This window comes from Gopherus evgoodei, chromosome 3, assembly GCF_007399415.2.
Source record: "Gopherus evgoodei ecotype Sinaloan lineage chromosome 3, rGopEvg1_v1.p, whole genome shotgun sequence".
Classification (NCBI taxonomy): Eukaryota; Metazoa; Chordata; order Testudines; family Testudinidae; genus Gopherus; species Gopherus evgoodei.
In genome coordinates, this window is record NC_044324.1 from 111,895,387 (window position 1) to 111,909,281 (window position 13,895).

General features: G+C 43.8%; 1 protein-coding gene across 2 annotated transcripts in view; it reads right to left on the reverse strand.

The window, feature by feature from the left end:
* The window catches only part of SLC18B1 (solute carrier family 18 member B1), a 33,440-nt gene extending 21,014 nt beyond the window's left edge, over positions 1 to 12,426 (reverse strand). The window contains exons 1-4 of one of the 2 annotated variants that reach the window (XM_030556333.1): positions 11,909 to 12,426; positions 10,296 to 10,441; positions 8,714 to 8,809; positions 6,092 to 6,165 (exon numbers count right to left, since the gene is read on the reverse strand). In XM_030556333.1, coding sequence (XP_030412193.1) covers positions 6,092 to 6,165; positions 8,714 to 8,809; positions 10,296 to 10,441; positions 11,909 to 11,954 — 362 coding nt within the window. In that variant the 5' untranslated portion in view covers positions 11,955 to 12,426. The remainder of the gene's footprint in view (positions 1 to 6,091; positions 6,166 to 8,713; positions 8,810 to 10,295; positions 10,442 to 11,908) is intronic. The other variant, XM_030556332.1, reaches the window with a different exon arrangement.
* Between the last annotated feature and the right edge of the window lie 1,469 nt (positions 12,427 to 13,895).

Below are 13,895 nucleotides of genomic sequence, written 5' to 3' on the forward strand. Positions count from 1 at the left end.
TCTGGACTGGCATGGCCTCCCTCCCTCATGTATGCACACTGACACTGCAGGGTCACAGCAAGCTGTTCATAAAGCTCCAGAAACATCAACTGCTTCATCTGAAAGTTCTGGAGCCACTGCTGGGCATCCCAGGTCCACATGATGATGTAATCCCACCAGTCTATGCTCATGGCCCTGCTCCAGAAGCACCAATCTACATATGGGGAATCTGTGGCTATAGCAAGAGTCATGAGCAACAGCCACTAGTTGACGTCTGCTAATTTTTTTTTAAATAAGTCCCTCTGGAAGGACAAAATGACTGCCAAGATGTCCACCAGTGTCTCAGACGTATTAAAAAAAAAAGCTTGACAAGTTCTTCCAAAGGTGCTTCATCCATCTTGGTGGCTCCAGTTGCTAGGAGTATGTAGACCCAAAGATGGCTCCACTGCATGTGTTGGCAGGCTGAGACAACTTCTGGTCAAGTACCATGGAATGGACAGTCAAGTATTGGTACTCCATGAACTAAGATCTAGAGTAGCTACAGCTAGTGTTTTCCCCAGGAACTGAAATGGGGGTGGGAGAGGGGAACTGTTTGAATTTACAGGGTGGGTGAGGGTCAACGATGAGACCATGAGAGTGAAGGTGGGCCGTATAGCATCATACTAAAAATTGCAAAATATTTCCACAACCATTTTATTAGATTTAACTCATGTTTAAAAACACCACCACCACCAATTAAAGTTGGCTCCTCAAGCCTTGTGTGAAGCACACATCTTCATCCTTCTTGATTTTTTTTTGTAAGTTTGCACAACTCTGTTAATGAATGCAGTGCATTTGAGAAGTTTATCCTTGGTGGACTCTCGGAGGTCCAGTCCTTCCATTGATATGCTCATTAGTTCATTCACATGATCAGATAGAAGGCAACTTCTTTCAGAACAAAAAAAATTCTATTCAATGAAGAAAAAGAACATTTAGCTGTAGCTGTGGTGACTTGGAGTAGCAAGAGATGAATTCCTACTTCTTTCATCCCAGGAAACATAGCACAAAGATTGGGTCGAGCCACTAGTGATGATAAAGAAGTTGAAGATGAATGAATGAAGATTTGACTTATGATATTCCACTGTAGGTTCACATTCTCTATTCTGTCCTGATCATATGGCAGGCCCCTTTCTGGTACTGCCCCACTCCACTGTCAGTGTTTTATAAGACAGGCATCTGTAAAAAGCTACGTAGAAGCTGAGGACAATCCAGAAGTAGCTGTTGTAGATTTGTAAGAATCAAGTCTGTATACTTTTTCAGCTGGCTTAAACACATCTTGTCCTCTTCACTTAAGGATTCAATACAAGTGCCTTTATTAGTCAACTTCTGGACTGAAGTCTTTGCTTCCTCCAGTACGTTTTTAACGTATCACTCTGATAGATGCTAAATTTGGATCAATTCCTGGACAAAGGAATACTACTGTTGTTGCAGATGCCCAGATGGCATTATTTAATGACCCAAGTGGTTTCAACAGTAGACTTACAAGAGAGAATGGTGACAATCTTCTCTGAACATAGCAGCAGTAGTAGTCCACCAGCCTCACCACTTAGATCTGTCCTATCTTGCTAGATACTTTCCAAAGCCAGTAATAAACACTGCAGTAATTTTAAGACAACAGCCAGAGGTCATTCATGAGAAAGCCAGTGGGTATTCCCAGATTGGAATCATATCAGTCTCAGTCCCAGTGTATCCATTTTTCCCCTCCACAAGACAGTCAGTCTTTCTGGACTTTGTTTTAAGCAAAAGCATAATGAAGACATTAAATTTATGGCTTTTTAAATGTCTTTTGGAGATTCTACAGCTGGTACTAGTGCTTGTTGGAGTAGATGGCCTCTGTAGCGTGTATAGGAGAGATTAGGGTTATACTTTTCTCTGAGCAAAACTTGTACTCCACTAGGTCTCCAGAGAAGTTTGCAGCGCTATCAAATGCACAAGCAACCATCTGTTTGGGGTTAAATTCTTGTAATTTGAAACTCCAAGATGCAGATTGTCACAGATGCAGCTGATGTGTTTTCTATAACCTGAACATCTAGAAATGCATCTATTGACCTACCACTGACATCAATGTACACAATGACTTAATACCTGATACCTATTTGCATCAGTGCATTCATCAGCCATGTACATAAATTTTTTGAATGTGGTGAGAGTTCTTCACTTTTTCAACTCCTGAGTCTTTCACTATTGCACTGCATATGTCTAACACAGGAGTGGGCAAACTATGGCCTGCAGGCCACATCCGGCCAGTCAGAGCTTTGGATCTGGCCTGCGGGATTGCCACTCCCATGGCGCTATGGGCCCCATGCCATTCCCAGAAGCAGCCAGCAACACGTCCCTGCAGCCCTTGTGGGGAGGGTGGGCAGAGGGCTCCATGCACTGCCCTTGCCTGCTAGCACCACCCCCCGCAGCTCCCATTGGCCAGGAACAGGGAACCACAGCCAATGGGAGCTTTAGAGGAGGTACCCACAGCCTAGGGCAGCATGCAGAGCCCTCTGTCCTCCCTCCCCCACAAGACACAAGGATATGGTGCTGGCCACTTCCAAGAGCAGCATGGGGTCAGGGCAGGCAGGCAGCCTGTCTTAGCACTGCTGCCACCCCAGAGCTGCTCCAGGTAAGCAGCCCCATGCTGGCCTGGCCCGAACCTCAACCCCGTCCTGCACCCAAACCCCCTGCTCTTAGCCCCCTCCTGCACCCTCTCTGTGCCCCAACCCTTTCCCCTTAGCCCCTTCCTGCACACCACACCCCCATGCCTACATTTGATTTCCCCACCCACATGTGGCCCTCAGACCAGAGGTGGGCAAACTTTTTGGCCTAACCAGTTAGTTGAATTTCTTGCAGAAAGATAGTAAGCATTTGCCAATTATTTTTGGAACCAGCATCCAACTTCAGGATTAACTAGTGACAATGCACTTAACATTGGCCTCCAGTTTGTAGTGTGTGGTAGCTCTTGCTTAAATAGAAAGTATGATGCAACAACTATGTTTGTGTGCATAAACTTGTCTCTCCCACATTAACAGCCTCATCAAGTACTTCTAAAGTTGTCTTTGACAGTGATTGGCTTATAAGGCTTTCTGCATGTTAATGCAGTCCAGGGACTTGGAGTGTTGCAGCCTTTTCATGTAGTTTGTCAGCATTGGCTTTGCTGATCAGACTGGCAAAACAAGCTCCTCCACTTTTACTATATAAATCCATGGCACGCTCACATCTTGAATAACGTGGTGCAGATCTGGTTGCATCATCTCAAAGATATATTGGAATTAGAAAAGGTACATAGATGGGCAACGAAAATTATTAGGGCTATGGAATAGCTTTCCATATGAAGAACGATTAAATAGACGGGACTTTTCAGGTTGGAAAAGAGACTGGGAGGTGGGGGAATGATAGAGGCCCATAAAATTTTGACTGGTGGGGAAAAAGGTGAATAAGGAAATGTTATTTACTCCATCACATAAGACAAGAACCAGGTGTCACCCAATGAAATTAATAGGCAGCAGGTTTAAAACAAAAGAAATACTTTCTCTCACAACACAGACAACCCATGGAACTTGTTGCCAGGGGATGTTGAGAAGGCCAAAACTATAGTATGGTTCAAAAAAAGAACTAGATAAGTTTATGGAGGATAGGTCCATCAATGGCTATTAGCCAAAATGGGCAAGGAGGCAATACCATGCTCTGAGTATCCCTAGCCGTTGTTCACCAGAAGCTGGGAATGAACAACAGGGAATGGGTCATTTGATGATTACCTGTTCTGTTCATTCCCTCTGAAGCACCTGGTATTGGCCACTTCAGCAGACAAGGTACTGGGTTAGATGGACCATTGGTCTGACCCAGTATGGCCATTCTTATGTAAAAAGCAAAAATGTTTAATATAGAAACTCCAAGGTAACAGCCTCTTGAGATAGCGACAATGGGAGGTAACAACCTTGGAAAATAATGCATTTTAAAAATCCTGGCTACTAGGAAATGTATAGTTAAGTTTCCCAGTCACAAATCTAGCATTCTGGAGTTAAACATAGCGCAACAAAATGTTCTTTTAAATTTTCCCTCCCTTCTCCCTCCACTGCACCTCACTCATAGTAGTTGTCCTTGAATTCAGCGGTGCTTTCACGTGAGCTCACCTCCCACCCTGATGTGGATAGCAGGGAAGGCACCTTGCTCATTCCTCCAGACTCTCACTCTGGGCATTGTTAGTTGTGCCACTGTTAACTTACCACTGGCCCCACACTGTTACCTTCTGCTGCCATCTGCCACTGTGAGCTCTGCGAGTTGGTCTCGAAGTTCCACCAGCTCCCAGTGATTTCAGCTCTCAGTAGGGGAACCTCCCAGTCTGCACTAGCAGTGAGGCTTCCACAGAAACACTGTCCTACAGAAGTCTAAGCACTTAGACCTGATTATCAGTGATTTCAGCTCTAATCGTCATTTAAAAAAATGACTCTACAGAGCCTAATCAACACCATCTTTAAACTGGGGAGAGGGGCAAGGTCAAATTGTGCCTGTGACTCTTAGGCAGAGCCCACACCAAGCAAAACACCTATCCCCATCCTCTCTCCTGCCACTGGGATCTGGCATCCAAATCCCCTGCTTAGTGAGTGCAGTTCTTGAGGGTGACCTCCCCCTCCCCAAATCAAGAAAGGCGAAGTACAGTTTTGCTGCCTTTCCTTATACAATAAGGAGAACATTGTTACCCCCACATTCAATACTAAAAAGTAACCCAACATCAGCCAACACTGATCACTTAAACAACACAGCCCTGTCTGCTGGATACCTAGGCAGAGTAGGTGTGTTCATGTAAATACAGGCTGGTTCTGAAGCCTTCTCCTCCTATCCCTGGCGCATCACTAGCTGTCAGGGAAGAGCTCATCGAGACCTTGCTTACAAGCTATAATTTGAAATTAGGTTAGCCAACATCACCAAAACAAATGTGCCGACATGATGATAAAAAAAAATACAGCTGTGTGAGGAAGCTAGTCTTTGTTCATACTTTTCAAATCTTATGCTTTTTTCAGGTACAAGTACTTTATCATATGCTATATATGCTTTTAAAGGGTGTATTAATACATTTCAATTTCAATTCAAATTTCCAACAATTAAATTGGCAACACTGCATGTAACAAAGTTGACCACTGGGGGCAGGGGTGATGTGAAAATTCAGTGGGATGTAGGGAAATCCCTTCAGCTGGATAGTTCACCAAGAGGCCTGGGATACGCCCCCAGAATCAGAAAGTTTGACTTGGGTCTATGTCGCACGGTACAGATGCATCAGCATGGATTGAGAGACCCAGGTCCAGAAACTGCAAGTCCATGTTCACCATGTAGTGCAGTGCATATGCAAAAAGTACAGGCTCAGAAATACCAAGTCTGGAGACATAAGTTCCATAGTCCCAAGTGGACAACGCAGTGCAGACATACCCCTACCACCTGAAAGGGGAAAGGTGAGTTTTATCTTCTACCACTTATTGCTGGGAAGGGGAGGGAAATTGTCTCTAGCCCTCCTCCAGCTACCCCTGTCCTTTGGAGGCAAGTGGCCAGCACAGGGTCCTTCACCCCGTCAAGAACTCTAGTGCCTTCCTCTGTTGCTTCTCATAGTTTTGCCAGGAAGCATCCCCGATTTCACAGCTGCCCAAAGGGGACTAGACACTTAAAAAAATAATGCTTACATGTTGCACAAGTTAGTGCCTTAGTCCCTACAATTGCCAGGCAAAGCTTCTGATTTCCAAGTGGATTTAAAACAATTAAAAATCCCATTTTGTGAGCTAGATTTTGTATGCACTTATTACCATACTTAGTTGAGGTTTTTCCAATAACTATAATAGCAAATTACATTTATGGCATCTTCCAACCAAGGATCTCAGAGTACTAAACAAGGCTTATAACTCCATGATTTAGGCAAGTATTAGTCACACTTTACCGAGAAGAAAAACTAAGGCAAAGAGGTTAAGTCACCAGGCCAAGGTCAGAAACAGAGCTGAGGTCTTTTGACTCCTGCCCTGAGTTAACAAGATCATATGTTTTTCATATGATTAGAACACAATGCAAATTGCACACTAGAAATAAGCAGCAAGAAAATACTCACCCAAACAGAATTGTAACACATCCCGAGACAAACATCCCAGCCACAAACATGAATTTGGCTCCAATTTGTACAAGCTGCAATTGGTGAAGAATAAATATTACATTTATTACTTCAAGTCCACTTTTATAAAGGAAACTTATTTGGGGAGTTTTGTTATGAAATCAAAAACACTGTGCATGCTCTAGAAAAATCCCTGACAGAACAAAGGCAGAGAATCAGACAGACATTCTCCCCCACTACACACACACTTAGCTTGTAACCAAACCTAAAAATATTCTAAATGGTTAAGTGACTTAACCTACTCCTCCCCCCCCCCTCATAAGTCACTGGTAGCGGTAACACTCTCACTGTCATTTGCTGTAGCCTCTGTATAGTGGCAGAATGCACCAGCATTCTTATATCAATTAGATAGATTGACTCACATACATCCAGCATTGCCTATAGCAGGCAATAATGGTGCTATTAAGGTAGGCTATGTGGAGCCGACTAAAATAGCTGTTTCCATTTGCTCATCTATCTAACAGACTAGCAACTAACTCAAGACAACAAGGTATGCAGCTCAGGGCATATAAGCACCAGAAGCAGTAAACACAGGATCTGTGGAAGGCTAATTGTTCAAGGAAAAGACCATTGTCATGGAAGCCAGTTTAAAAGAAACTAGTAACCATCTCTGAGGTAAGGAACGCACTTCACTTCTCCCTAGTCTCAGAAATCCCGGAAGCAAGACAGCGTGGCCTGCTTTCACTTGACTCTGCCAGCTAGGAAATGGGCAGCTGGGGAGACAGCCTATGGCCATGTCACCTTCAAAACTAAGTCAGTGGGACTTTTTATTGCATTCTAACCCTCCCTTAGCATGAGCACACATTTCAGTTTCTTTGGATTGTTCAGGGCTAGAGAAACAGTCCCTGTACTGCAGCGTGTTTTACTGAAGCCAGTGGTTTGTCCTGCTTTCAGTGAAACCCTGAGATGTCCAATCATTGCTATGGGCTATGTACTTTATTGCATTAGTAATGAATTATATGTTTCACACAGCAGCACCTCCAGTGGAGACCTCAACTTCTCCACAGCTCCCACCTACTTCACAGGAGAAGGTTAAGCAGACATATGTACTCCCAACTTCTGCCAAGATACACAAAAACTACAGCTCCAGCCACACCTAGCTCTGAGGCAGCCTCCTGGCTCAGCAAGAGGAGTATCTTCAGTTCTGTGTTAAAACACCAGGTGGAGTCTAACATGAGCGGGGGTGGGGGAGGAGGGGGAAGGTAGCAGGAGAGAGAAAATAGTGAGAAAATAATACGAAACACAGGAAGAAAAGGGTGGTGGATGTAGACTGATGGAGGGGAGCAAGGAATAAGGTAAACTTAGAACTTGCCATGGTTTGAGTAGAAGGAGTTAACAAGTGCAATAAGGTAAATACGCCAGACAGAACATCAGTGGGGAGAAGACGGTAGGGTGTCCTCCTTTTCCCACCCCATATCAGTGGTCTGTTGCAAGAGTCCTTTTTTTGTGAAGGTCTAACTCCACTTTCCTTAACACTAGAGGATTTTTCTTCTCTCCTCCCTTCCTTATCCAAAGAAAGAGGAGAAAAATTAATCTTAAAATCCTTTAAAAAAAAAAAAAAAAAGTCAAGATGTGGCCATAAAGCAACCTGTTCACAGGATTAAGAATTATATTTGATAGCCACATTTAGGGTAGGAACCTAGAAGATATTCTCTAGCCTTAAAATGTTTTCCTTGAATGATTTATCTCCATCCCCACTGGCAGGCCTGACTGCAGTCAATGCAGAGAGTGCATAAGGGGGTGTTCCATTCATTGTTCCAAAACAATCTTCCCTGATTGAACTAACCTCGTTATCTCTAGCTTGCTTGCATATATATACCTGCCCCTGGAAATTTCCACTACATGCATCCCACGAAGTGGGTATTCACCCACGAAAGCTCATGCTCCAAAAACGTCTGTTAGTCTATAAGGTGCCACAGGATTCTTTGCTGCTGTTCCAAAACTGACATTTCTCAAAGCTTTAGGTACTATTAGCCAGAAGTCCAACAAATGTGCAATTAAAAAAAAAAAAAAGTTACTCCCGAAAAAAAGGAGTGGAAAGGAGAGCTTTGATCACAGTGTGTTCTGGTTCAGTGTTTGACCCCTTTTTGCTGGAGCTCTGCCTGCAACAACCCATTATTTTAAAAAACAGCACACAGACTTCTACTGCTTCAAAATCAACAGTCTGAATGTTCAGTCAGAGAGAAACATGCCTTCTGTTAGAAAAGCAGTTTCTCCTGGGGTCTGTGGAGCACTTGCTGAAGGTCAGCAGAGCAACTTCATGTTTCTAGTTGAATTTACAAGTGTTCAGGCTCTTTGTTACCAAGAGGATGTTTGTAAAAGCAACTGGAATATAGGAAGACAACCTAACCATATTTACTAGAGGATGGAGTGAGTCTCCAAGTATGTAACTTAGCTTTCCCTAGCCACTAACCACCATCTCTTTTCCTCTGTTTAAGAAAGCAAGCTTATGTGCACTAGCAGTCATAAACCGATTTGTTTGGAACAGGCTCTGAGTGAGGTTATTAGGTCCTATTCCATAATTAAGTCAGTACTGAAAAATTTAAAGATAAAGATACTTACATAATTGCCCAATATTAAAGAAGTCAAGAAATTGAATAAAGCAAAGCATCCAAAAATCAGTCCAACAACTGTATCACTGGCACCCTTTTTCTCTGCCTGAAAAAGGAAATACCAAGACAGCCAGATTTAGAACATGGACAAAACAAAAAACATTGTATATAGTGGTTTGCTTTGTTGTTAGCCTTAGGTTAAAATACTTTCTAATTAAGTCATCCATCTGGGATAGCTCAGTGGATTGAGCATTGGCCTACTAAACCTAGGGTTGCGAGTTCAATCCTTGAGGGGGCAATTTGGGGATTGGTCCTGCTTTTGAGCAGGGGGTTGGACTAGATGATCTCCTGAGGTCCCTTCCAACCCTAATAATCTATGATTTATCCTTTCATTGTACCTGCCAGTATGGTCATAAAGCATTTTCTCTTTTGAAGAGGAGTGGGAGATTCAGCAGTAATTCTACAGCAATTTAAAATCACCTTGCACCACAATTTATTATTTCTGTAGTCAGGAGCAGAAGCAGCATCTATTCCAAGAGAAGCAGGGGTGAAGGATGGAAATTCTAAGTTGCTGTGTTGCACTACAGGTCAGCTAGTAGGACCTTACCCAGGGACAGAACACATTCCCGAAGTCCATACAGAAGTGGAACCTGGTGTGCACAGATCTCATCCCCCCTGCAAGGAAGGGGCAAATGAAGGAATCTGCTGTCTCCACAGCATGGTTCCTCTACCCCCACATCCCAGGATGCCACAGAGGACACCCTGCAAATTTGGGATCCATGCAGAGGAGGCAGTGTGGACTGGGCAGGGGGAAAGATGCCAACATCTCCCCACTGGCCTTATAGAAATTACCTGGGAAGAAGTTATATGTTCTGTTACTGTACTTTTCCTTTCCACTGGAGCTGCACTGCCAGTGGAGCTCAGGCTGATGCCAGCACTGGAACAAGACCTCTGTGCTGAGAGTGCGGGCCTCTCACAGATCCTGGTGGCTATGCAGAATCTGGGGGCAAGCTTTGAAGATCCACCCATCTGCTGCATAGAGTGAACACTAGAATGTTCAAGGCCTCTCTCTCTCCCACCCACCCCCCATGGATTTGTTCTAAAAAGATTACTCTGAAGTGTCATGGGGCTCCACATGCATTTTTTTCCTCAGCTTATTCAATGTAATGTGACAGTAAAGATGGTTTTCCTATCTGCCAGCCTGGCAAATGTTTGCCTGGGAAAGGCTGAAGAGGAAGACATAAGTGGATGGGTTGGGGGTGGCAGGGGAGACAAGAGTGATCTAGGGGATAGGGCACTGGAATAGAAGTCAAGAGACCTGGGTTTTATTCCCGGTTCTTCTACTGACCTGCTACATGAGGTTGGGCAAATCACTTCACCTCTCTACTGTTACAGCCTCATCTAAGACAGGCTGTAAGTGCTTTGTGGCAGGAACAGTCTCTTACAGCACCTGGCACAATAGGATCTTGAGCTCACATGTAGCCTCTAGGGGTGATGCCACAATATAAAAGTTATCAGATTAATATTTTAAAGTTACTTCTCATTTTTTTAAACATCTGAATAATAGTTTGCAAAACTGTACATTGATTTACCTCTCTTGGAAAAAAGGGTCCCAGGATCGAATAGCAAATCATTGAACTGAAGTTTAAACAAGCTGTTGCTGCCATTGTGAAGAGCTGATCTCTGGTAAACCTACTTGCGCCTTCACATGGAACTTCTGGTCTGCCATTTTCTAGAACTAAAAATATTTGTATTAGGCTCTGATAAACAGGGATGCAATTTCAAGCTGTCTGTTTACAAGAAATGGGCCCTCCAGGAATTTGGAACTAGTAACCTAAACCTATGGGTGGAAAATGTAATTTATGTTCTGCCATTAAGAGCCCTAAGCCCATCATTTTCTCAATATATTACTGTACCATAAGTGAAGATTCCCCCAATCCTGCAAGCTAATCTGTACAGATAGCCAGCCCCTTACACCCACAGTCCCTTTGACTTCTAAGAGTCCCAGTGTCTTTCCACACTGAGCAGCTTGCAGCATCAATGATGAAAGGGTGACCATGTCAAATCCTGACTATCACACAGCTCCACTGAAGTTAATTGGATTATTTGTGGGACTATATACTGCCCAAAGTACTGGGTGCCTGAGCAGACCCCAGGGCACCTTTAAGTGAACTGACAACTTCTAGCAAATAAAGTTGTCTTTTGTCTATACAGTATTAGTGATCATTAAATGTGCCATAGAAAGTCTGCACCTGACCCCTCGCATACACTTTGTTTTACAGCCCAGAGACCTAGAAACAGTCAGCTTACAAATAAAGATCTAATAAACTTTAAAAATACAGGTGTAGGCCTCCTGCCAGCTCTTTGTATCCTTCAAATAAAGTTTTGTAATAGATGGTATTTAAAATTTACTGTTTTCTATTGCCATGGTCACAGGGCATGAGGATTAAGACCTGAACCTTCTTGTTTGCTAAGTACTTGGTAAAGTAATTGTCCTTAAAAAATGGGAGGGGCAGAGGGAGGGGTCCCCTGCTGCATTCCAGGATGAGGCTGAGGCCAGAAATGGTTACCAGGGAGAAAAAAAATGCTCTTTAACCAGGGTGCATTAGGATGGTTACTTAACAGGTTTGGCTTCAGGCCCCACTAGTAAGACTTCCCATTATTTGGCTAGGGTCGCAATTAGCTTCAGAGGGTTTTTAAATAGCCAGCAAGAACCTTTTGACATCATCGTTGTATAAACCTTTACTAAGCAAACCCAGTGTCCGTTGCGCTTCAGTTAGCTGACTCATAAAAAGAAATAGCCAATTGAACACATTACCCCAGAACAGATTGCTATGGGTTAATTTCCACAGCGAGAGGTTGACACGTCAACGGCAAGACGTGCCAGTGATCTTAGTACGGTTCTAAGTTCTTCTGATGGCAATTTAGTGGCAGAACAACAACAGGAAAAGTAAATAATCCCGCGGCGATCCTCCCCCTCCCAGTTGCACAGTGATCACGAAAACTCCTTCAGCAGCAAACAGCCCCACAACTGAACGAAACAAGCAGGAGCCAGCCCGGAGTCTCGAAAGGATCCGGAGACTGCTTGGGTGAGCTAAGCGATTGCCCAATTGCCTCGGAGGGCGGAGAAAACAAGGCAGCGGACACACTAAAAAGGGTTAAAGAGAGCAGGATCCGAAAGTACCAAAAACACTCTTACTCCCACCTGGGGTTTGCAAAGTCTCCTGGGTCTCTGCTTCCTGGCTGCCCATAGCGAGGGGTCCTGGATACCGCAGCCCAATGTAGCTTCACCAGACTATTACGTAACTCCGTCTGTCTATCCCGGTATTTTGCACGGAGAGAGGGGAAAGATTGTGAGAGCAGGAGCCTGATTAGAGAAGCAGCCTCTGTTGTTATTAATGAGCATGCTCAGCTCACATTAAGCCCGCTCATTAGCCGCGCGGGAGAAGCAGCTGACACTACCGTTCCCTCCCAGTTTTTCATTGACAAACACAGGCTGCTTCACCCTAATTGTTTAATCAGCGGCTTTAGTACATATTTGTCCTTTTTCTACCCTGAGACTTTGTGAAGGGTTACAAAGAACAGCTGCGAAGTTAACGTCACAGCAACAGGGACATGACACATAGTCACTGGACTCACATCGGTGTAAATGTTCTGTGGTTATCAGTGCTCCAAACCGACAGACAAACCTGTGGGAGCCGCGCGGGGCGGGGAGGGCGCTTGCGCAACATGTAGCAAAGTAGAAGTGACCATTACACAAGATTCGTAGAGTTTATAACCTGAAGGACTATCATGGTGGTCTGCTCTAACCTTTTGCATAACACAGGTCACAGAACTTCACCTGGTAATTTCTGCAGGATTTAAATTCACATGGAGCTGGCCGGAGCCAGCATATGTAAATATGTTCATGCCCCCTGCAGTTTTTATGCAAGGCAGCCCTCTGGGAAATAGTCTATAAGAATTGAAGTCCTAAATTTCTGCATCAAGGCCATAATTTCCATTTGAGCTATAGCATATATTTTAGTAAGATATCCAATTCTGATTTAAAGACTAAGTGATGGGGAATTTGTTGCATCCCTGGATAAACAGTTACAATGATTAATTACAATTTTTTACCAGGGAAGGTATCTTCTTTAGTTCTAGCTTCTAGCCATTAGCTCTCATTATGCATCCCCCAGCCCCTTTTTTCTCTTTAAGATTACAACAAAGTATCCCAACACTAAGCCATACCCATATTCTTCTGCTGCCTGCCAGCCCCCTGAAAAAATCCTAAAGCAAAAGCCGCCTGGACCTGAGTTGCTGGTAGGAGACAGTAATGGCAGCATCCTTCAGCAGCACGTCCTTTACTAGATGTATAATTCTCTCTCAGTAAAGTTTTTGAAGTCAAAACAGGAGTACATCAGGGGTGTGTCACATCTACAATCCTCTTCGACATTGCCATCGACTGGGTAATACGGTGTACAATGGAAGACATGCCAAGAGGCATTAAATGGACACTCTTCTCATCCCTTGAAGACATGGACTTTGTGGATGATGTCACTCTATCACATACCTAACACCATATACAAGAAAAAACAACTCGACTCAACACATTCAGCCACCAAATTGGACTGAAAATCAACTGCAATAAGAGATGTATCATGACCTTTAATATTGCCACACTATCGCCAGTACAGACAGAGGATTATGTTCTCACCAATGTAGAAACATTCACATATGTACTTGGGCAGCACCATCAGCCAGGAAAGTGGAACAAGCCAGGACATCTGGAACAAAATCAATGAAGCCAGGAACACCTTCAGGAACTTAAATACAACACCAAAACCAAAGTCAAGATTTGTCAGAGTGATATACTTTCAACAGTACTTTGTAGTGCAGAATGCTGGAGAATGAGAAAGTATGACATGTCCAAACCGTCTTCATTCCATACAGCCTGCCTCAGAAAAATCCTCCATATCTTTTGTTTCAGAACAATTTCAAACCAAGATCTATTGATACAATGCAGCCAAGAGAATCTGAGCACCATCATTGCCAGGAGGCATTGGAGATGGGTTGGTCACATGCTTTGAATGGAAACTGATTCCATCACCAGAGTAGCAATAAGATGGACGCCTGAAGGCAAGCGAAAATGATGTGACCTGAAAACAACATGGCGTAGAGCTGTGGAAGCCCAGCTGAAAAACCTGAGGAAC